The 23,725-nt window shown below is 37.9% G+C and overlaps 1 protein-coding gene across 5 annotated transcripts in view; it reads right to left on the bottom strand.

Moving 5' to 3' along the window:
- Window positions 1–15,642: 15,642 nt before the first annotated feature.
- The window catches only part of PUDP (pseudouridine 5'-phosphatase), a 69,890-nt gene continuing 61,807 nt past the window's right edge, over window positions 15,643–23,725 (bottom strand). For 4 of the 5 annotated variants that reach the window (XM_032100591.1, XM_032100594.1, XM_032100595.1 and 1 more), the window contains one exon: window positions 15,643–16,857. In XM_032100591.1, the coding sequence (XP_031956482.1) occupies window positions 16,681–16,857 (177 nt within the window). In that variant the 3' untranslated portion in view covers window positions 15,643–16,680. The remainder of the gene's footprint in view (window positions 16,858–23,725) is intronic. The other variant, XM_032100593.1, reaches the window with a different exon arrangement.

The raw sequence follows: 23,725 nt of genomic DNA on the forward strand, positions 1-23,725 counted from the left end.
CTTCAGAACACTTCTCCTCCCCCCACCTTTCTCCCTTCTCCCACTGACAACGTAAAAAGACAACCCTTGAGATGTTCAGTCTGTTTACCACTTCCATAATAACCTTGTTCAGTCCATTTAGGAAGAGGAGTCTCTCTTGTCCATGCATTATCACAGTGAGACAGCCGCCCGGGTTGGTTCTCTGCTTGCATGTCAGTCCCTTCCCCCGACTTGCAGCTTTTCCCACAACTGCTTTCAAGAGTCCACCCTTGAATTACTGGGGTACAATTTTAAGGTTGAGCCATTCAGAAACAAAAGTTCACCCATCTCTGGGAGCATTTCATCTCTAAGAACAGAGGTCTTTCTCCTTCCCTGGGAGCAAAGGGTCCTCCTCATCTTCATCTCTAGGACTATCTCTGGGAGCATCTCTAGGAACTGAGGTTTTCTCCTTTTCCATTTGGAGCAAAAGTCCTCATCGCTTCCATCTCTCCCTGTTCAAACCTCTCATGAAATTACAGCTGCTTCAGCATCTGCCTATCTCAGCGCAGGTGCTTTTACTCACGAGTACAAGTGAACGCTCCACCCCCCCCCCATGCCTTCATGAAATTACAAGGGGTACTCTGATACATCATAGCTTTACAACAGAATTTCAGCTTTAAGCATCTCCTCTTTCTCTTCCCTCAGGTTTTCAGCTCTTCACAGTACTAAAAGGGTTAATCTCACCTAGGCCTTGCAGCTGGAATTTCGCTTATCGCTGTTGGTCACATGATCTGTGCCGATACAGCAGGGCAGCTTTAGCTGAATTTTGGCCGCACTGGAGAGGGGGAGCCGGGCCGCCCCGTCTGCACAGAGCAGGGCTGTGGGGGGGTTCCGTGGGTGGAACAGAGCCCATCGACTCCAGGATGGCCGTGGCCCGGCCCGGCCTGGCCCGAGCAGGGCCTGGGCCGGGCCCCATACGGGGCCCCGCAGCCACCTGTCCCAGAGCCAGAAATGAGACAGAGCTCTGCCCAGCCTTTGTCTATTCTTAAGTGTGCATCACAGAGGCGGTGAAAATTTTAAGTGGCTTAAAGAATTGTCCATATTCAAACTGGCCAGCTGATAGGTTCTGTCTGGTCACAGAGGAAGCTGTAAGCACCCTTTTGCAAGCACATCACTTCCGGGACTATGTTTTGCTAACCCATGACCAGGGGTGACCCTTTCATTTACCTTTTTATTTCTTTCTCTGAACTGAAAAAAGTATGGTTTGTTTGGAAGTCAAAGCTGATGGTTACATTGCCACCTCTCTTCTCAGCATTCATGTGAAAAAGGGTGTTTCTGAAAATCCTATTTAGAGAAAGAAACCCCACAAAACCCAAAACTATTAAAATTCATTGTCAAGGCATTTCCCGAGAGAGTATGTTTGACATATTATACCTTTCTGCCTTAGGAGATTTAAAGCTGGGTCACATTTGGAAAAGTGAGGTTGTAGTTTATAGTGAAAATTTCACAATACAGCCATGTGTCCCTATAGTCCTTAAAGAATGATGGCTGTCCTGATAGCTATCTTATAGTTTCTAAAAAATGATGAATTGCTTTTGAGATTTATACATGTGGTACTAAAAATGCATGAAATATTATGTCTGGCTGGTTTTTGTTAGAAAAGACCCCTTTACTTAGCAGACCTGGACACAATGTAAAATGATGTTGCAACTCAATGTTTTAATGGCATGAAAGATGGAAGCGTTTTTCAGCTAGGATCTAACAGCTCCTAAAGCTTGTTTTCACAAAGTATAAGGCAATGTAAAATTACTATGGCTTTCACATCCAAACTACTTTTTGACAGACAATTAAATACTTCCCTGAATTAAGTCTTAAATGAATGAAGTATTAATTGAAAACAACAACAACAACCATACAAAAAAAACCCAACCCAAAACCAACCCAAAAAACCTTCTAGTTTTGATTTCAACATTTTGAACAATACTGAATTCACTACATCAATTGGCAAGTTGTCCTAGCAACAAGATTTCATTCCAAACATGCACACTTTCTCATTTGAATTTATTTAGCTTGAAATTTAAGACTTCTCAGTTACAAAAACCCTGCTAAACTGAAGAGCTTCTGAAGATTTCCTTTCTCACAGAGGTGGCACCAGAACCAAACCTAGAGGCTACTCTCTGCTTCTACTTGGCATCCGTCTAAACAGGTGCACAAGACTTGTTCTCATACAAGAAGGGCACACAAGGGAGACCCTCAAGAACAGGTGCCTTTCTGTACACTAGGAGAGCTAACATGGCAAGTGCTTTCCAGCCTGGGGACCAAGGACACATCTGCTGGAAATGGGGACATAGGCCATTCCCTTGGGTCCTGTCACTGGTCATTAGAGAGAAGAGATCAATGCTGCTCCTCTGCTTCCCCTCATGAGGAAGTTGTAGACTGCTACGATGGTGCGTTCCTAGTTCTGGCTCAAAAATTAACATGGCAAAAATTAACATGTCCAGACTGAGGATATTGTCTGGGTGTGTGATAAAAACTCTTGTGGGCAGCCTGGCTAAGCACAGCTGTGAGAAAGGTCCTCAGTGCTGACATGTATTTATATATTCTTTGTAGCCAACCTTCACCCTGCTCAGGAAGAGTGGAACAGGCAGGATGAGTCCCTTGGCGCTGCCTGTGTTTGCGTGAGGGCTCTGTGTGTCTGTCTGTGTTACCTGTGAAGCTGGCAGTTTACTGAACAATAATGTACTGAACAATGTATGTGCTGTGTATGTGAACTCTGTGGGCACGCTCACTACTGGTTAGAATAGGGGGCATGGAGATTCAGCTGCCTCCTGCCTGCAAGATTTGCCATCTCCAATCCAATATGTTTGCTTCTGCACCAGAAACTCATGTCCTGTGGACCCGTCTCATATGATCCTAAGTGTTTTCAGAGCTGTGGCTTACCAGGACAGTTTATTCTGTGTCAAAGGACTCTTTATGTTTAGGTGGAGCTTAAGTGACTCAAGTCACTTTTGTTACTGATTAATGCAAAATTCTCTCACTTTTCTCTTAAAGATACAGTCAATAAAATATAGAGCACATGCCCAGTGAGGGGTGGTCATACCCTGGAGGTGGGTAACTTTGGGATGGAGGTGTGCCTTGATATTATAATTAAGTTATAATGAACCAAGCTCATCAGAGGAGAGCGATTCCACCACAGCTGCAGCTCACCAGCAGGACATCTCCCCCTCTCTGCCCTGGCTGACAGATGCTGGGCTGTTTCTCAGCTGCAAAGTACCATTGAATTCCCCTCCCTGCAAGGATTTCAACAGAGCCTGGCCACGGTGTCTCCACTCTGCTCCTCTCTCTGTTCCATCCCCCTTAGTGGGTGCTATGGACGCAGATTGCAGGTGTGAGGGATCATCGTGGAACAGATTTTGAACATGCCAACCATATTCCATCCAGGGATTAGTATTTTACCCTATAATTCCTGTACCATTATAATTTCTGTTAAGACGCAAATAAAACTTCTCAGTTTCCTCTAATTTTATCCCCAGTCCCATACTAGGAATTTAACTTTATTTCTAAGTCTGATTTTATTATGACAAGCTTATAACTAAATAGGTTATTCTATTTAGTCTTTTTTATATATTGGCACAACATTAATTTTTGCTCCAGATGTTTCCTGAATGTCCTCCATGTTTCAATACTTTTGAAAATCAACCTTGACAGTGTAGAGAACTCCTCTGACACTTCTGTTATAATTATTTGATTCAAATTACATAGACATGCTGATGGTACATCCAAGTGAGAGGAAGAGGGAGAGTTTAAAATCCTTCAGAGTAATTTTTGTAATGGAAATTTTTTATCGTAAACTATGAAGGGACTATATTGTCTGGATATTTCCTAAAAGAGAACAGAGCTACTGAAGGAAACCTTTTACTTTGCCCAGTGATAATCATTGTGGATTCATTATATTTTATTTTATTCCACATTCAAACACAAAGAAGCCATGCCCCAAACAGAAAACTAACCACATATTTTCCTTGCCTATTTGCTACCCTGGAAGCTTTGGGTCTATGACTTAGGACAGTGTGTTGAAACAGCTTTGCCATGATGGGCACGGATGAGAGAATTCTCAGGAGGCCTCCTGATGCTCTACAGTCACATTAACTCACAGACAACACATAGCAGGAAAAGGCACAGAGATATTAATTTCACTAAGCCGCTGAAGGGTTGCTGTAGCGGGTTCAGTTTGTAACCGGGCAGAAACACCAATTTAGTGTAGTGGTTTGGTCCAAAATACTCATTACTGTTTATCTTCTGTGAAATAAGAATTAGAAGAAATGCAAAGCAGGCACCAAACTTGAAGCAATATAAAGAAGTTTATTAACAGACCTAAAATACGGAAAAAAAAAATCATACCACACCTTCAGAACACTTCTCCTCCCCCCACCTTTCTCCCTTCTCCCACTGACAACGTAAAAAGACAACCCTTGAGATGTTCAGTCTGTTTACCACTTCCATAATAACCTTGTTCAGTCCATTTAGGAAGAGGAGTCTCTCTTGTCCATGCATTATCACAGTGAGACAGCTGCCCGGGTTGGTTCTCTGCTTGCATGTCAGTCCCTTCCCCCGACTTGCAGCTTTTCCCACAACTGCTTTCAAGAGTCCACCCTTGAATTACTGGGGTACAATTTTAAGGTTGAGCCATTCAGAAACAAAAGTTCACCCATCTCTGGGAGCATTTCATCTCTAAGAACAGAGGTCTTTCTCCTTCCCTGGGAGCAAAGGGTCCTCCTCATCTTCATCTCTAGGACTATCTCTGGGAGCATCTCTAGGAACTGAGGTTTTCTCCTTTTCCATTTGGAGCAAAAGTCCTCATCGCTTCCATCTCTCCCTGTTCAAACCTCTCATGAAATTACAGCTGCGTGAGCATCTGCCTATCTCAGCACCGGTGCTTTTACTCACGAGTACAAGTGAACGCTCCACCCCCCCCCCATGCCTTCATGAAATTACAAGGGGTACTCTGATACATCATAGCTTTACAACAGAATTTCAGCTTTAAGCATCTCCTCTTTCTCTTCCCTCAGGTTTTCAGCTCTTCACAGTACTAAAAAGGTTAATCTCACCTAGGCCTTGCAGCTGGAATTTTGCTTATCGCTGTTGCTCACATGATCTCACATGATCTTTTGCTGGACAGCGGGGCAGCTTTAGCTGAATCTTGGCCGCACTGGAGAGGGGGAGCTGGGCTGCTCCGGCTGCCCACAGTAGGTCTTGGCGGGGGGGGCGGTTCTGCAGGTGGAACAGGGCCTATTGGCCCCTGGATGGCTGTGGCCGGGCCCGGCCCCCATACGAGGCCCGCAGCCACCTGTCCCAGCGCCAGAAATGAGACAGAGCTGTGGGGGAGTTTCTCTATTCTTAAGTGTGCATCACAGAAGCGGTGAAAATTTTAAGTGGCTTAAAGAATTGTCCATATTCAAACTGGCCAGCTGATAGGTTCTGTCAGGTCACAGAGCAAGCTGTAAGCACCCTTTTGCAAGCACATCACTTCCGGGACTATGTTTTGCTAACCCATGACAGTTGCAAGTACATTTTACATTTTACTATGTCTTTACTTTTACGTGGTGATTGGTCATATTTACAGTGGAATAAAAGTGAAAAAGAAGAGGAATCAACAATCCAAACAAAATCCACTTGATGAGTATCTTAAACCTTCTCCATACACCCTAGACCTGATGTAGCCATTACTCCCATTCACAGTGCAGAAAGCCCAAAAACATTGCTTACCCTGGCTTTATGTAGGAAAAGTGGGTTTTTTTCTCAGTCTGTAATACTTGTTTATAATTCTGAGATGCTAACTTCTTACTGTGCTGACCTGAGGGAGTACACTTAGTAATCCTGAGTTATTAACCTCCATATTTGAAGGGATAAAAGAGAAAGAGGGATAAAGAGAAAAATGGATAAAAGAGCGGTCTGTTCTCTTTGTAGAGAGAATGGACAGCTAGGGCTTTACGTGCATTCTATTTAAAATCCATTTCTTTGTTTGCTATTACAGGTTTAATTTATTTTCTCTTAATTTTAAATCTTAAACAGAATTTTTTCTTTGTAAAATGTACAGCCAAAATTGTAAAATTAAATAGGCAAAATACTACATTTTCCTAAACCTGACGTCTTCTTTTCGATGGTCATTAAGCTATGGAGCTGTAGTTATAATATTCCTGACACCAGTGGTCTTATAAAAAATAATTACAAACCTTTTACTTAAAATATAATATAATAATATTAAAGCAAATTTCCTTTAAAAAGCTGAAATGCATCACTGATAATTTTCCAATATTTCAAATGCTGTTTGCACTCTGGCTTGTAAGTTTTTAACTTATCTCACAGAATTATACTTTCTTGTTTGTGTTTTGTGATTAATTCCATCTGCAAAGCTCACGTCTGCTGGTTGTTTACGTCTGTAATCAGCTGTGCAATCAGACAACTAAAGGTGTTGAATAACTCAGCTAGTTTACATGCATTCCCAAAAAAAACCCTGCAAATATGGGGAGGGCGGGGTGGGGAAGTATCATCCTATCATTAGCGAACAACAATTGAAGACTTCTCAGCTCTGTTTTGGACTTTAGAAAGGGGTGAGACTTTGCAATGGTGATGATTCTTACTCCAAGAGTTTTGAATACACAGACAGTTCTGCATTCCTGGTGCAAGTTGCTCTGGGCACTGAAGGTGGCTCCTGACACCAAAGGGGATCCAGTGAGGTCTGAATCGCCATCAGGCCACTCTGCAGCAATCACACCATCACTGATCATATGCACATTTTGTTCGTACTCATTGATACCTTTTTCCTATCTTTCCCTTGGGATAGCATGATCAATGTCAGTCCATGCAATGGGTTGGCTTTGCATTTCAGGAGTCCCAGTGAATTAGCCTTACTCTTCAACATCAAAAGTGATTTTTGTTCAAATCACTAGCTGTAACTGTCCAGCATGCTTGGCTGTAAACTGAGAAATCTGAGGATAAGATTCACTGTAAAATAAAGATCTAGGTTGTGTTCCTCCATAAAAATCCTTGATGAGGTGATAAGTGTTACCTTTTGACAAATAAATCTCAGGTAGTTTTTAATTTAATTAGTAGAATGCACATTTTCCCTCTTCACATTTGAAGTAGCCTGTGCTTTCCCTGGGAATCTTTTAGGTCAGAGTCCATTATCAAAGACAAGGACTCTGTCTAATTCATAAGTGAAAACAACAAAATGGGTACTCGGAATTCTTGGACTTTTTGGTTTTGAATAGATTATCTAAAATTTTATCAGACATTTCTTTAGATATTTTTAAAGAGAAAAGTTACCGAGAAAAACAGATAAGAACAACAAATTTTTGCTTTTTCTATGGGTACAAACCTCAGTTATTAAAATCATATCAATTTGGCAAGAACAGTTGAAGTGTTTTTGATTATCAAGGCAAGCCACATTAATTCAGCCATACATTTGAAGAGAGCATTTATCTTATTTCTTTTTATGTAAACCTAACAGAACTTAAAAAAACCATACCAAGAATGACATCTCAACTATGAAACCCAGCAGGGAAGATGGTATTTAATCACTAGGATTAGAGGCACATATGTGTTGATGGCTTCTTATCTGCAAAGATGAATTCATATGAACCATAGTGTTCAATCTTGTCAAACATATTGATCCATTGTTAGGAATTTAAATATCCTTTCATTTAACTTGAAGCTAAATGCTAAATGCTAAACCTAAATGTTTATACCTGGCAGGGGGAGGGGAACAGGAAAGTAACAGGGGAGAGAGAGAGATGAGCTAAAAGGAGATTGCCTGCCTATACTTGTGTGATGTATAGCCCATTTAACAGAGGATTTCATGGGCTGCAATTACCTGTGCCTCTCATGAGAGATATTTTTCCTTCATTTTAGCCATCCTAGTCAAACAAAAAATGTGTGTGGCACACTTTTAGTCTTATCATTGCCACCAAAACAGGTAGGAAGATGCTATCATAATTTGTTATAAATCATTCTAGTCTGCAGTATTTTTTAAAATTTTCTGTAGAATTTTTTACATCAATTAATTGCAGATGAAATTTGCCTAGCCTCACGCCGCAAAGCAGACTGGATATTTAGCTATAGAACAAATTCAGTTCACAGAACTATTAGAAGTTTTCCAGCAAAACACAACCCTCCTAAAGCCAGATGTTTTTCTAGTCTCTAATGGTAATTTGTCCGTATCAAGGTCATAGAAACAGCACATCTGAGAAAATCATTTTATTCTGTCCTGGTTCCAAACAAGACGGGGTAATTTTTGCAGTAGCCAGGAGGGGGCACGGCTGAGAGCCACCTCATGTCATTGCTGGGAGCAGGAGGAAGGGATTTTCTCTTCCTGGGAGAAGTGTTTCTTCCAGTCGAGAAAATGTGGCAGAGGGAGACATTTGATATTGTCTGTTATCAGGAAGTTTTCTGTGTAATTCTTTTTTTTATACCATTTTTTATTAATATTGTTGCTGTTACTGTTTGTTTTCTTGTCTTATTGCTGTTGCCAGTAAATTGATCTTATGTCAAAACATGGTCTTTACTTTTTGTGCCTCTAATTCTCCTCTCCCACCCTCTGCAGGAGAAGGGGAGGGGAAAAGTGGGGGGAGCAAGTGGCAGCATGGTTTTAGTGGGAGCACTAAATTGGAGAATACCATTCCTAAACCATGACCACTGGCATGTCTCTGAAATGACTATTTTGTTTGGCAGTTACTTAACTCTTATAACCAAACAAACACCAAAAATGAACCAAACAACAGCAACAACAAAAAAAAAACCAAAAAAAAACCCCAAAACCAAACCCCCCCACAAAACCACAAAATGAAACAAAACAACTAATATCTCTATGAAAAAGACATTTTAATAACAACCAACAAGGTCAATACTGTGGTAGTACCTTCAGATGGTTTAAGGGAAGGAAAAGTGTAAGAAAGGTTTGTAAATTAATTAATTAAGAATGTAGGATGTTGTGTAAAAATAACAGGCAGACCAGAACAAATAACTACAAGAGCTCACAAAGGATGGTCTCAGTCACCTTTGTAAGAACACATCTCAAATACTCAGTATGCAATCCCTCCCGCTAGGCTGTCCTAAGTGTGCAAGTTTTAGTATGCTCAATATGTCAATTAGAAGTAGATATAATAGAAGTACAGATTATTTATATTGGGTACTCTCATCTCGTCTCGTCTCATCTCCTCCCCTCCCCTCCCCTATCCTCTGCTCTCCTCTCCTCTCTTTTCCCTTCAGCAAACTTTCACACAGGTGTGAACTTCACTAAGGATACAGAACTCTCTGCTGAGGTTATAAGGAGTATCAATTTTGTATCAGATACACAACTGGCTTTAAGAGGAGCACAGATGACAGCTATGCACCAGCTCCTTTCATGTAGATGTCAAAATGTTCTTCGTACCAGAAGGGGTTTTCAAGCTGTTTCTGACACAGTTGAGTCTTCGCTAGAAAATCAGAACTGAAAGGACCTGTAGACAATTTCACAAACCAAGTTCCTTGCACCGACAAAAATAACAAGTATTTGATTAAAGGAATGTGTTTAGGACACATGGAAAGTGTTTAGGACACTCCAGACAAAAAAAAAAAATTCCAGACACTGATTTCAGTTACCTATGTGCTCTGTAACATTTATAAAATGGTTACTAAGAGTTACATAACATAGGCTAAGGAAATATGACAGGGTGAAATTACATAATTAATAAATCTCCTTACAGTAAGATTTGCTTTAGAGAGGGGAAAAATCCACCATGTTTTTCTGTCTCATATTGCACTGAAAAACATAAAATCAGTTACCTAATATGTTTGGTCTGAAAAAAATGAATGCCATGTGTTTTGCAACATTTCAGATGTAGCCATCAATAAGAACAATGTTGAAGGCTATAATGGATCATTTTACAAGGCTGCAGTCATAGGCCTCCAGGAAATCCATTTTGACTTAATCAGCTTTCCAATTTTTCAGGTAAAATGTAGCAGTTCTGGATGATATCCAAGAATGAGGACACAGTAATAAAATGATTCAATACATTTTGCATAGTCTTCACAATTTTTAAATCAAGATGCTATCTTAGCAAACATTAACACTTGTTTTTCCTCATGTTCCCTGTTCCTCCCCGTTTTTTGGTGCTGTAATGAAAACTCTGCTCTCCCTTAAAAGCAGCTCTTCTCTACTGTACTTAAAAGCAGCTTATGATATCCATGTCTCTGCAGATATTCTGCAGCAGGTTAAATACGTGAAATATTACTATGTGACAAAACTACTGTTTGCTGAAATTACATTCCGCTACAACAAAAAGACACTTCACAAGGTACAACACTATTGAACGTCTTTCAGCATTTTCTAAAAAGGAAAAACATTCCCTAGTGTAGCACTTACCTTCTCTATCTTCAGCACAACTATCATGGTCCTGTGCTTGAACATAGCTCTGCTGATTGACTCAGGATCATGAGAAGCAGCAGAGAGATAACCTCTGAGAACAGCAGCTGTTCTTGTATGTCACAAAGTCACTTCTCTGCATTCCTGGCAAAGTGTACAGAGATTTTTCTCCTATTTAAGTCTAACTGCATTTCACATATTTTTGTTTATCTCTAAAGTTCATGTGCAATAGAAAAAAACTGAGAACAGAGATAAAACTTGTGCATTTCTGAATTTGCTTGGTTAACAGCTAGAAACGACTCCTCTCCTTTTCATGATCTGAGGCAGAGAATCAGAGGAGGCTCAGAATGATTGATCTGTGTGCATCTTCCTCTTGCCCCTACTTGTTTCTACCTACCCTGCGTTTGGAAAAAGTAATTGGGAATAACACTATTTTGTAGAAATACCATATTTACATTCTTCCCCAAACAAACTGCATCATTTTATGAGGAGCTGGTGGCAAATGTATTTTTCTATCAGTTGTGGATCTGTGTGATCTCTTACTAAACACTTCCTTTTCACAAAAAGTAAGAGGGTTATCTGGACAAAGAACCTCTAGTTTGAAATTCCTAATGCTTTTCATTTTATCACATTTGAGTGTAAGATAGCAGTTTTACCTGCAGCCATACAGTGATTTGTATTGGATACTGTTACTATTAGACACATTGCCCACATTCTAGGTATGTAGGTAGAAGTAATCAATTAAATTACTAGCAAGACATCCAGATGATACTGTGGAATCTGCTTTGTCAAATTTACAGGAAATTTAATTAACTTCAGTACTCCAACTTCCAAAGTTCTCTAAATGACAAAAAGTTGTTGTCTATATAGCTCTTTGTGAAAGGAATAGTCAGTAACACCACCATAATACACTTTACTTAAGTAACCATGACATCATGGATGAAATACAGTCAAAATCAACATCCCCTTCTATGGGCAAATTGCTCTGTTTGCCATAGGGGTTGACTTATATGTAGAAACCTGTGTTTCATAACAGAGTGTCTTTGCATATGTTTTTGAGTTGAGTCTTGCTTCTGTTAATGCAAACAATTTTCCCATCATAATTACTGCTTTTACAGTTTTGCTAAGGACAAGTGGAACTTAGCAAAACATATTTCTCTTCTTTCATTTCATTTGAGTGCGAGGTCCTAGATGGTTTATATCATGGGTCACGTCCTTGTTTCCAGCTCCCTTTTCTACCATTCTGTTCTTCTCCACTAAATAATGCTCTCTCTGCTCCCTTTGAATCCAAGGAACCTTGGATATTAACAATGATCCTGTTAATGTTTTATTTCATGTTCCAGTTTCATATTGCAGATATTCTGGGGAAAGAGCCACAGAGAAGCGCGAGCTGGAATGCTCTCTCTCTCTGCTGAAGCTTGTTTTAATCACAAGAGTGAGCCAGCACCTAACATTTTGAATATGATGGCTTAGAGCCCATAAATCAAAGGGCTGAAGAGCAGAAGAGACCATCAGCCTTTCTTATGCTGCCCCCTGCCCTCCAGTATATACCTTTGTTTGGGTTTTTTTTGACACTGAGTTACCTGGTGTAGACACAGACACTGGCACATTCACTGAGCCCTCCTGCCAGGGGTGGTTTCCTTGGAAGTTCTGGAAAGGGCTTTAGTTTGAGTTCTTGCCCTTCTTCTGTCCTTCATCATAATAGGGTAATTAGACCCACAACTCACACTTGCTGGCCAAAGGGAAGGTTAATATAAAGTGTTGATGAGAGTCATGTTTCCCTTGGGACAGAGAAGTGTTCTGAGAGAACTCCTTTTCCTCCAGTCCACTATTTCCATTTATTTCCATTAGTTTGACAAAAAAAGCAGTCCTACCTTGTCAATGCCAAAACACAGTAAATTCAGTGAAGATACAAACTGGTTAAATTAGAAACAAATGCATGGAAACAAATTAATTGGGAAAAAAAAAATAAAGGGTTGCTATATTTTTATTGTCTATCATTATTCTAATATTAAAAAAATTAGAAACAATTTTTTCATATGGCCTGTGGAATTGCGGAATTTACTGCCTAGCTAGTGTTTTTGGTGTCTAAATTTATATAGATTAAAAAAAAAGGCAGATTTCTGTATGGATAACTAGTACCTAGAGCTAGCAAGACAGCAGCAAATTTCAAGCTTCATTCTCTACTTGTTAAAGATACATATGAATTTTAATGTAGTAGAAAATAATCAGATTTTTTTTAATATGAATTTTCTTGCAATTTTTTTTTCTAATTTGGATTCTACTGAAGACATTTTTTGGAATACATGCAACATGCGCGATCTGGGCAGAGCTTTCTTTGGTTTAAGTATAGCATTCTTTAGAAAGACATCTAATCCAAATGAGGAATGAATATCTCAGCTTTTTCTGATCTTTATTTGTAGAAGGCAAATGCCAAGCTTCATAGAAGTCAGACTGCATTTTAAAATTAATCCTGTTCCAAGGCAATGAATTTTTATTTGAATATATCCAATGAAACCCCCGTTTATGTAGATCTTTGCAACCTGGAAATTCTACCAAAATTAATCCCATTGAAGTTCCAGTAAAATGTAAATCCTAATTCACTTGTGAGGTAGAAAGGAGTTTAAGTTCCAATACAAGAGTTTGTACATCACCAACTTGTCTTTCTTTCTTTTCTTTTAATTTATTTTCATGACTGAATTTAGCTCCATCTTGCTGCACTGATCCTATTTTCCAATGATAAAAACTTGGTCATGAATTTTTGCCTTTATTTTCTGGAGGCTGGAATCATTCTCAGGATATGCCTGAAGCACATGTTCTATATTAAGCCAAATAAAATTAAATATATCCTTAAAATTAAGCTGGTGCTTATTCTTTGCTTAACAAAAATGAATTAACCATGTGTTAACTATTTACTGGGATTGAAGTCTGCTTGCTGAGTTAGAGGCTAGACTTTTTTGATTAGTTTTTAACAGTCCTTTTCATAAAAACACAGATGGAGCATTCAAATGTCCTGATTGCTCACATGTTCTCATGATCTGTAGCCAGGATCTGGTATGGATTTTTTTCAGTTCAGACAGAACAGGACTTCATCTGGAAAGCAGCAGATGGAAGGAAGGGAGGGGATCCAAGTTTTTAATCCTTTTTTTCATTTTTCTTTTCTGAACAGATGTTGTTGAGATGATCGAGCTACAGAGCCACAAATCCAACCAAAAACTGGGTAAAGAAATATATACAAACATATGTTGATACTTGGTACATGGTTAATCAGGCAGGCTACAGTCATCTACTGCTGACATGAGTGTCTCCCTCACATATAATGGAGATGACAGGATTTTTAGGGCTACTGTAGAAGAAGGATTTATTTTTGTGTGCTGTTTCGATTTCTCATTCAGTCAAGAGAAAGCTAACAACAATAATGAAAAGTACTTTAGTAACATTTAAATGGTTCAGCACAGGACCAGGAAGTTGGTGAACAACAAGCTGAACAGTACACAGGAGAGAATTTTACCAGAATGGTAGAAGGTTATGGCATATTGGCTCAGGTTCACAGACTTCAGTTTGGGGCCATAATCTCACTGACAACTGTCAGGTGTGATACTAAATAAATGGAAAAAATAATTGTAGGCAATAGGAGTTGCTGATGGGTTAGGGAGCAGTATTTTTCTGATTATTAATTTTCATCAAAAAATAAGGCTATTAAATTAGACCTACAGGATATGCTGATCTTACCATGGTGGTCATGATGAAGTAATTCTGATTTTGTCAGTGATATATTCATTAATGTCTCTACATCTATAAAACAAAACTCATGACTTTGATGGCAATTCCTTCGAAGTAAAGTATAAATGAGATGTGTCTCACTTTTACTTTTTTGCAAAACTCACCTGTTAAATTAAATATATGCAAAACTTAGAAAAAGTTACCAATTACAGCTTATTAAAGCTTCTTCTACCTAGTAACTTCCTTGTTGAAATTCAGTAATTATGAACGAAGGGGATCTCAATAGGCACCTGTTTTACACTTGAAAGCTCAGAATTATTGCTCTAAAGTAAAACTTTGTGCTATGTAACATAAGTCAAAAGAGGAATTATACAGCACTATTTCTGTTATCGTGTCTGCGAAGACTAGAAATGGAGTTCAGGTTGGATGGGACAGGTTGTTATCACTATACAAACAGTTATGACTGCAATATCCATGGCCAAAGGAAACAACATAATATGGAGAATACTTACACTGAATCAATATTTACTCTTTTTCCAAAAAATGCCTCCATGTCCTTAGAATGGAAAGCATTTAACTGAAAAGCATTATACTATATGTATAAAAAGATTATGGCACAGTTTAGGTCATATCTGACTGACTGTTACAGTGCGGATACTGCATCACGATGTATCAGACAATGAGGCCCGTGGAAAAGAAATATATATGGACCAATTCTTGATAGATGTTTTTCAGAGATGTTTATTTCTCCAGCCGCATGGCCGGGGCTCTGCCGAGGAACTGAGGCAATCACAGGACCCAAGGGTCCTTCTGCCCGCGCAGGGAAAACAAACCAACCAATGGGGAACGAGGCTGAGCAGGGGCAGGGAAACCCCGTGTCTGTCCCCAGGGCCCATCTCCCAGGGCTCCATGGCAGGGGGGAGGGCCCCAACAACGGACCATATGGAATAAAATGTCCTTATTTTCTTAAGGTATAAACAGACCACTGTAAAAGAAAATAATTAACAGTCTAAATAGAAGATGTAAAAATTTGAGGTTTTTATAAATACAGAAGGAAGAAAATCTAAGGAAACTCACCATGAATACTCAAGAGTCTATAATTCATTAATTTCTTTCCTGAAAAAACACCGTTAAATCTAACACAGTTAAACATCAGGCATGTCTAGAAAATATTTTTGTGAGGAAGACTATATAGAAACATATAATATTAAAAAACCCTAAGGTCAGAGAAGGCTTCTCATAATACATGGAAATTGTCTGATTTGACATATTTCATGTTTCTCGTCTTTATGGAGTTTGACATTTTACCAAGACTGTGGAGTACCTCATGGATACTCATTAGAAATGTAGGGATTTAATTCTTGAATACAATAATTAATTTTATAAAACTGTCATAAAGCTACATACATACTATAGCTTTCTTTAGACAAGGTAAAAGACATTGCTTCCATCATGTCATACATGTAATAGTGGACTCAACCAAAACCTGTCTATGTATTTAGCATTTTATAAAGGGGCCCTTACCCTTGTACTGACAAGATGCCAGAAAGAGACAGAAGTAAGAGGGACAGATGAAAACATAAACATTTAATGGAAATTATGGTAACCAGGAAAATAAATTTTAAGTATTTACCTAAATCAAATCTGCAATTTCTGCACTTTAAAAATACATAGCAAAACTCTCTGTAGGGAAATTGGTGAAAAATAAGGGCTCAAGGACAAGGTAAGAATAGAAATTAAGGACAGCCTACAGAAAGTTATTTGGATAAAGGAGTTAGGGCCATAACTTTATCAGAATTGAAACACAGACACAGGAAACATTAATTTCACAAGATTGAAAGGGAAGGCTACATGGTAGATGGAAAATAAGGATATAAGGAAATGAATGAAATATGATGCAAAGAATTTTGGCTAAATTCTAAGATCATATAACTTTGTATAGCTGCTAGCAGGTGATCAAAATATCAGAAAAGATAACGAAAGAATTACAGAATAATGGAGGTTTTAAGGGATGTCTGGGAGTCATCTCATTCAATCACTAAGAGGAAAACAAAAAACCCACAGAAAGTATAACAGAGTCCCTGTTGCAAAGAAATGGGGGAAAAAAGAAAAAAGACAACACAATACAAGTGGAATAGATGGACAAGTATGGGATGAGGGAAAGGATAAACATATTGATAGCAATAACGGTGTCAAAAACATTACAATGGGATAAAAGCCAATCCAGAATAGATTTCTGGTTAAGATCTAAACAGTAAGTAATTCAAGTGGAAACAGAACAAGACGTTTCCAATGCAGTTGCAATAAATTGTCTAAATAGTTTCATAATATTCCCAGAAAACATTATGATGTGAATAGAACAAGGTTGGATTCACTTAACAGAAAGATGCTGTTTTAATTTAGCATTTATCAAAAGGACAAATCATAAATATTTCAGACAATTTATCAAAGTGTGAAAGTCTGGGTGGTAACAGAATTTTTGTGCTCTAGTTTTGAGGAGGAGAATAAAAGATGAAAAAATATCATAGAACCAAAATAAAATTGCATTTCACTTTTCATTTATCTCCAGTCAAGTACATGTTCACAGGCATTAGGCATTAATCGTATGCTGGTAAACCAAACAGTTCTGGTTGGAAATCTTCCATGGACTTCAGCACCAGTGTTCCCTTCTTTTTAAGATCTGGATTTAATTTTTCATCTGGAATCATAACCACTTGCATTCCTGCTGCCAGGGCTCCTGTGACTCCATGTGGTGAATCTTCAAACACAAGACACTGAGAAACAAGGAGATGAGGGGGGAAAAAAAATATTAATGTTACTATGAACTTCTAATAGATTGTTTTAAAAGAGAGAATGATCCTGAATGAAACTTAGTAGGAAAACTAAATTTCGTTCTTGGCTTAGACACCTCTAATTAGAACAAGAGCAAACCTCTCAGTTTGAACATCTGCATGGTAATTAACCTTTAATTAATTTCAATTCAAAAAACATCAATACACTTACTTAAATCCCAGAAACGGGTTATCCAGATGTTCCTAAGTGCTTTGTTTTATAGGGATGGGTTTAATCACAAGCTTAAAGTAAAATTAAGCAAGTGCCTAAATACCTTTATAAGCAGGCAATTTAACTTTTCCAAACCAACTTACAACCTGCAAAACGGCAAAAGCAGTGCTTTCACTTACAGGTGTGGCATTTCCTCAGTGCACAAGGCGGGGAACACTAAACTACCTAGGTCAACAGTAGGACTTTGGATGAGTGGAGACAGACACCACTCATCAGAAGACTGCTGTCAAAGTCATGCTCTATTTGCTTAATTCTTCCAAATCAATGATGTGAAAGAAAATAAGCAATTGGAAGGTTACATTTAGAAAAGAGACAGTTTAGTCAGGCAGAAGTTCCATGCCTTACAATAGTCACAATCAAAAGATTGCAGTTTGGAAGCAAAGTTGTTAAAAATAATCATACATTATTTGTGTGGATTTTGAAATTTAACATCAGAATATTGAATAATAAACATATAAGATAAATATATAAAAATCATATCATCCAAAATGTTATATATTAAAAGATAATGTTTCTGGAGCTCATTCCCATTCCAGAATTTATATAATGAAGCATCTCTTCCTGCCTCTTCCTGTCTCTGACCTGCAAATTCACTTTGAATTTTTGGTCATGGACAAGCCAAAGCAACTTTTGGCATCCAATGATCTGAAAAATTCCGACCACGGTTTCTAACACTTCAGCAATTCATACTGCATTTATTATCAGTATTATTAGCACTGCTACTACTACTAATGCCAAAATCACTGCCACAAGTAATTTTAGTAATTGAAAACAGATGCTGGGATGGTTAGGGCAATTTTCCTCACATCTACTAATCATGTTCTCTCAGGCACATGGTGTGATTCCTGAGGCTGTCCTGTGCAGGGCAAGGAGTTGAACTTTGATTATCCTTGTGAGTCCTTTCCAACTCAGAATATTCTATGATTCTATCAACATAAAACAGCATACTGCACCTTTTAGGTTCTCAAACACACAATTATTTCACTGCAGAACATAAAGGATGCACAGTGTTTGTTCTGGCTGTGGTCTAAGGGAACCCAGATGCAACTTGCAAAAACTCTATTACATTCAAAGAAAACATTTTTGCAAGATTTATTAAATTTCTGCCCTATATATACCCATCTATCAGAGACTGTGGAAGGGGAAAAATAAAAGAACCCTCTCCTGATTTCCTTTCTTTTTAAAATATTGATTCTTGCCTTTCAACATGTCAGCGACAACTTGGAGTCTGTCAAGTGAAAAGTAAAAGGTACTTTCTACCTTGCATGTAATAAAGTAAAATTTAATTAATGATTTGTAGTGAGCCAAAGGAATCACATCAATGTCTTTTGTGCTCATTTCCTTCATACAGTTACTGCATTCCATTTTGAACAATGTGATACTTTCAAATGTTGATACTATCTACAAATATGTAACCAGCTGATCCTGGAAAGCTTGGTATGATTGCTATTAGAATGGAAGCATGGCTCTGCCTATAGGTTTTGTTCTTAACAATAGCTTAGTTCATGACATTAAGCACTCTGAGGACAATAAATGAAACTCTGACAGGCTTTGCTTTTTGAAGAATAAGCTTAAATGTTGCAGAGAAGAGCATTGTCAAGGCCTTTCAGAAACCTTTTCTGATCCAGCTCATACAAAAGAATGTACTTCATTGCTCTGCCTTGAAAGACCTAATTGACTTCCATGATGTCACTAATCTTACTGTATGAGAAGAGCTGATGATTATGGAAGGCAATATGCATAATGAGAAGCTTAACTAATTCCCTGGAACTAGACACAATTAAAACTCTTAATTATCAAAGAAACCAGGCAAATGACCCATAATTACAGTGTCTTGCGTGTTACAGGAAATAAGTGTACTAGGTCTTCCTTAAGTCTTCCTTTCTATGGAAACTTATTGTCAACAGCACAGTCACATTTTTAATGGATGACAACAGGTTTACAGAGGTTCACACACAAAATGGATTTATTAATAAATAAAAATGTTATAAACTCTTCACTGTCCTGGACCACCCACACACTAAATTTAGAGATATGAAAGCAGCCAAGTTCTTTCCCATTTTGCATAAGTATTGCAACATCAACATCACTCCAACTGAGAGACAGATGAGATTTATACAGACTTCAGCTGAGATTCTGGCTGCTTCTCTGCACTATTTCTAAAACTTGTGTCACTGATCAATACTACTGCTATGAGATCTCTCAAAAGGTCATGCTAATATAGGACAGTTCTCACTTTGGAATGAACTAAATGCTTAAAAAAGTAAAGTAGGAAAGTATATTAATTTATATTTCACTCTATGAATCTAGAAAAAGAAAAATTAATCACTTAACCAGAGGAAGAAATAATACCACTGCAGCACCTTATTACCTTATCTTCCTACATGAAATGTAAGAATATAAGAAAAGAGTGTTAGTTAGGCTCTTGGTATGTACAGCAAGCCCTCTCTAACCTACATACTGCAAAAGTCTGGATGGAATAATTATGTGACTACCAGGGATATCCATAAATGTTATTGCTATTAGTGATAACTAAGAAGCCTAGAAGGATAAAAGATTAAAATCAGTTTTGAAACTAAGATTTTGGAAAAGCTGTGAAGGTAATAGATATGCATAGGGAGTGCTTATCAAACAAGCATCCTTGACCACATACGACATTACTATATTGGCTCTAAAAAGACTGAATACACACAGAATTATCTGCAAATTTAACACTACCATCTATTGTTCTGTAAAGAAAGAATGAAAAGAAAGTTTTCATCATCTGTCCTCAAATGACACAGAAACATTTGGTATCAGAATGTGACACGTTATGTTTTGGACTTCTTATGGATAGCATCTTATACTCTGTAACTTCTTTATTTTTAATTGATGTTTTCCCCCTTCATAATCAAATCAACTGGTCAAAAGCATGATGGGTTATTTGTAAAATTTGCACTGTAGAAATATTTGGTACCCTTACACATTAATTTATGTATATATGCCCAACACAGTCTTCTGTAAGTGTTTAAGGACTAATTCAAATTTCATCATATCTCTAAAATAGCCCCAAAACAGGCTGCAGGAAGAAATTCACCAAGTACAGCCAGGTCACATGGATATCAAAATGACACTGTTGATTTCTGTAAACCAGCTCAGGCCTTTCATTTCTACATATAGCTTGCTGACTGTTCATTGTCAGAAGTATTTTTACTTTTTTCTTTGTGAAAAATTAGCCCATACTATATGGTTAAAATTCAAAACTAAGTAGTATCTAAGAAATAAATTATCAGTCTGAAAGATATTACTACTGAAATCATGGTTTGTGTTTTGTTCAACAACTTTTATAATTTTTCCTTGCTCAATTTTCTTTAGATTTTCAAAATAGTTCCAGTACTAACCAACTCTGTTAGTCATGTGAGTGACCCAGAAATTTTCAAGAACCATAATATAATTCAGAATACAACACAGACCTATCCATATCCCACACAAAATACTGAGATGCTGAAAAGGTGCTGTTTGTCATTTATGGGAGGTGGTGGAAATTCACAAAAAGAGAGAGGAAACAACAATTTTAACATGTCATAACACAGATGCTGGACTACTTTATAGCTCAACTTATGTTTTCTTTTTTCTTATGTTTTTATATTCCAAGTACCTGGGAACAAGGGGAAAATGTATTTCTGGGTGACCCATTTACCATCAGAATTACTTAAACATTATTGAATAAATCCATTTTAAGCAGCTGCAATATTTGCAATTTTGGTCTTCTACTGTGTTAATTCTCTGATGAATTAATGAAAAACAGTAATGAAATAACGCGATTAATGTTTCTCTCCTAATCTTTGGACTTACACTCCTTCCAGAAATAGTTGGGAAAAATCCCAATAGTGAATACAATAATGAATTACATTTCATTTTATTTTAAGGACATGTGCCAATTTGACCAGCCAGGGATAACAGAATCATATTAAATATGCTGTTAAGAAAGTAATGCAGCTTACAGCCCTACAACTTAGTTCCATTAAGGAAAATGAGGAGTAAGCCAAGATGTTTTTAAATGCTATAAAAAATGAATAAACAAGCTGGAAACTTAAAATCAAACTAATTAAGCACCAGAGTATTCAGAATACTAACTACAGCCACCATTCTTTATGAGTCAATGATTCATATTAAGAACTGTTTGGAAATTACATGCACATATGCTTTTTAATTCAGATTTTTACTAACTCACTACTAGTATGTTGCAGACCAATATAAGAATCAAATTATTTACCATAAAACAAAAAACATAATAGCATAATTTCAAAAAAGAAAAAAGAAAAAAAAAAAAAAGGAAATGTGTTACATCTGCACATAATTAGATCACTCTGTTTCTAGCTCTTGCATAAATGCCACTTTACATTTCAGCCCACACCAGCAGTTCCTCTCTCACAAACCAGTTCACAGAATGTCATCTCAAGGAAGACCAGAAGGAATAAAATGGGGAAGAAGGAGGAGAAATTTCATATTTCTTGCTTGTTTTCAAGACTTGATCAAATGAAAGAAAGTGTTTCTGTGAGTGACAGTCAGTCCCAGACACAGCAGCTCTGTGAGGCAGGGAGAAGGTCACATTTACATGCGGGGTTACTCTGATCATTCCGGATGGCTGGAGCACTCTTTTCACAGAGCTCTGTGTGTTTAGAGGACAGCACACTGGAAACTCTGTATGCTAACTTGTATTACAGGCCTCAAGAAATTCCCAGGCATTTCGGAAACAGTGTCTGATTATCCCAGCAGCAGAAATCTAACTCAATCAACTGCAGCTTGGATTAGCTATAGAAGGGTATTGTTCTTTTATGGAGAACACAAGGCAAATACTCCAGATGTTCTCTACTGAGGCTACTCATATTGCATAACATGCTGGAGTTTTATGTCACTTATCTCTAAAAGTGGCCAAAAAAAGTAATTCTGTACAATGAAATAGTTAATTTGTGCTGCCTTCCTTTCCACAGAGAGCTGTCTTTACCAAACCCACTGACTTCCTTGACATGTAATGCTCAACACATTCAAACTAAGCACCTTGCACACAGAGCTCAGAACTCTAGGACAAAATACACTAAGAGGGGTCCCTGGAGCCCATTTGGAAACACCCTATCCAACACATGTCCAGCCTAAGCAGGCTGCTCAGGTCCTTGGCCAGGTGAGCTTTGAGCATTTTCAAGTATGAAGATTCCACAGTATCCTCCTGGATACCTGTTCCCATATGGCGAAGCCATACCTAGGGTGAAAATGGTTTTCCAAGAATCTAGGAGTTTCTTGTGTTCCAGCTTGTCCCTGTTGCCTACTGCATGATCACTTTGCACCTTGGAGAGGAGGCTGGGCCCATCTCATGAGCAAACACATCAGAGATACAAACCAGGTACACCCAAAGGAGGAACTGTTTTGATGCATCCAAATTCTAAGCCTCAAACTGAAACTGGAAGTAGGCACCAAAAGTATTTCCTAAATAAAAGCAATGAACTTTATGCCACAGGGAATGTGGACAAACCCACAGGTCCAGGCTGCCAGAGCAGGTACCCTTCCTGTTTGTTTTGTGTAACTGGACACCATCACTTGCCTACAACTGCCTCAGCAGGTGCTGCACAAGGCACTTGATTCTCATGGAGCAAGCTAATTTTTTAAAAATCTATTTTGGCAATAGTTTACTTTTGTTCTATAATGTCTTCTTGACCAGTGTTATTTTCCCACACAGGAAGACCAGCCTGCATGGTGAAATTTACATGAAATTGATCTAAACATTATTTAATTATTGTATAATATTTGACAGAAGTGTCAATAACAGCCCACATATTGCTTCAGACATACAGTAACTTCCTAATTTCTTCAATAAAGAGAAAAAGGGTGAGAAGAGGCATTAACCTTTAAAGAGGTTTTCATTGGGAGTGCAAAAGCATTATGGAAAAGGTCATTTTTTTCTATTCAGGACAAGCTTCTCATTGAACTGTACACAAGAGTGTCACCAGTCTGGAGTGACTTGGTGAGATATAGCTGTGTTACACTTTAACTCTTCATGATCAGGAAGAAAAGAGACTTTCATTCAAAATTCAAAGCTGAAAGTTATTATAGAGAATATTTAAGATTATTAGCATAAAACTCCAAGCACAAAGCCAGAAAATACCACCTTTAAATAAAACAAACAAAACACTAACATAATTGTAATAATTAGTTTCTTAATATTTCAACTACAGAAAAAAAATACATTAAAAATGGCAATTCGCTCTTCTCAACATAGATTTCAGAGGAAAGTGGAGAAGAATGTACAAAACTAAGTTGGAAAAAATATTAACTCCTAAAGTTAAGAGGAATATAAATGCTCCTGTTGGACAGTATTTGAATCATATGGGTTCATCCCTTCAACTTACCATCTTATACCTGGCATACTTAAAGCTGATTGTATGTGTAAAACCACGAAATGGCTGTGCAAGGATTTATGAACGTGCTCTTTCAACAGTAGCCCACCTGTGGGCATTGGGTTATGGTTAGGAATGTCATAATTCCATAATTTATTTTTGCAACAGCAATCTAAAAATACCACATCTGAAATGAAACGCCTCATTA

The sequence above is a fragment of the Corvus moneduloides genome, chromosome 2 (assembly GCF_009650955.1).
Source record: "Corvus moneduloides isolate bCorMon1 chromosome 2, bCorMon1.pri, whole genome shotgun sequence".
In the NCBI taxonomy this organism is placed as follows: domain Eukaryota; kingdom Metazoa; phylum Chordata; class Aves; order Passeriformes; family Corvidae; genus Corvus; species Corvus moneduloides.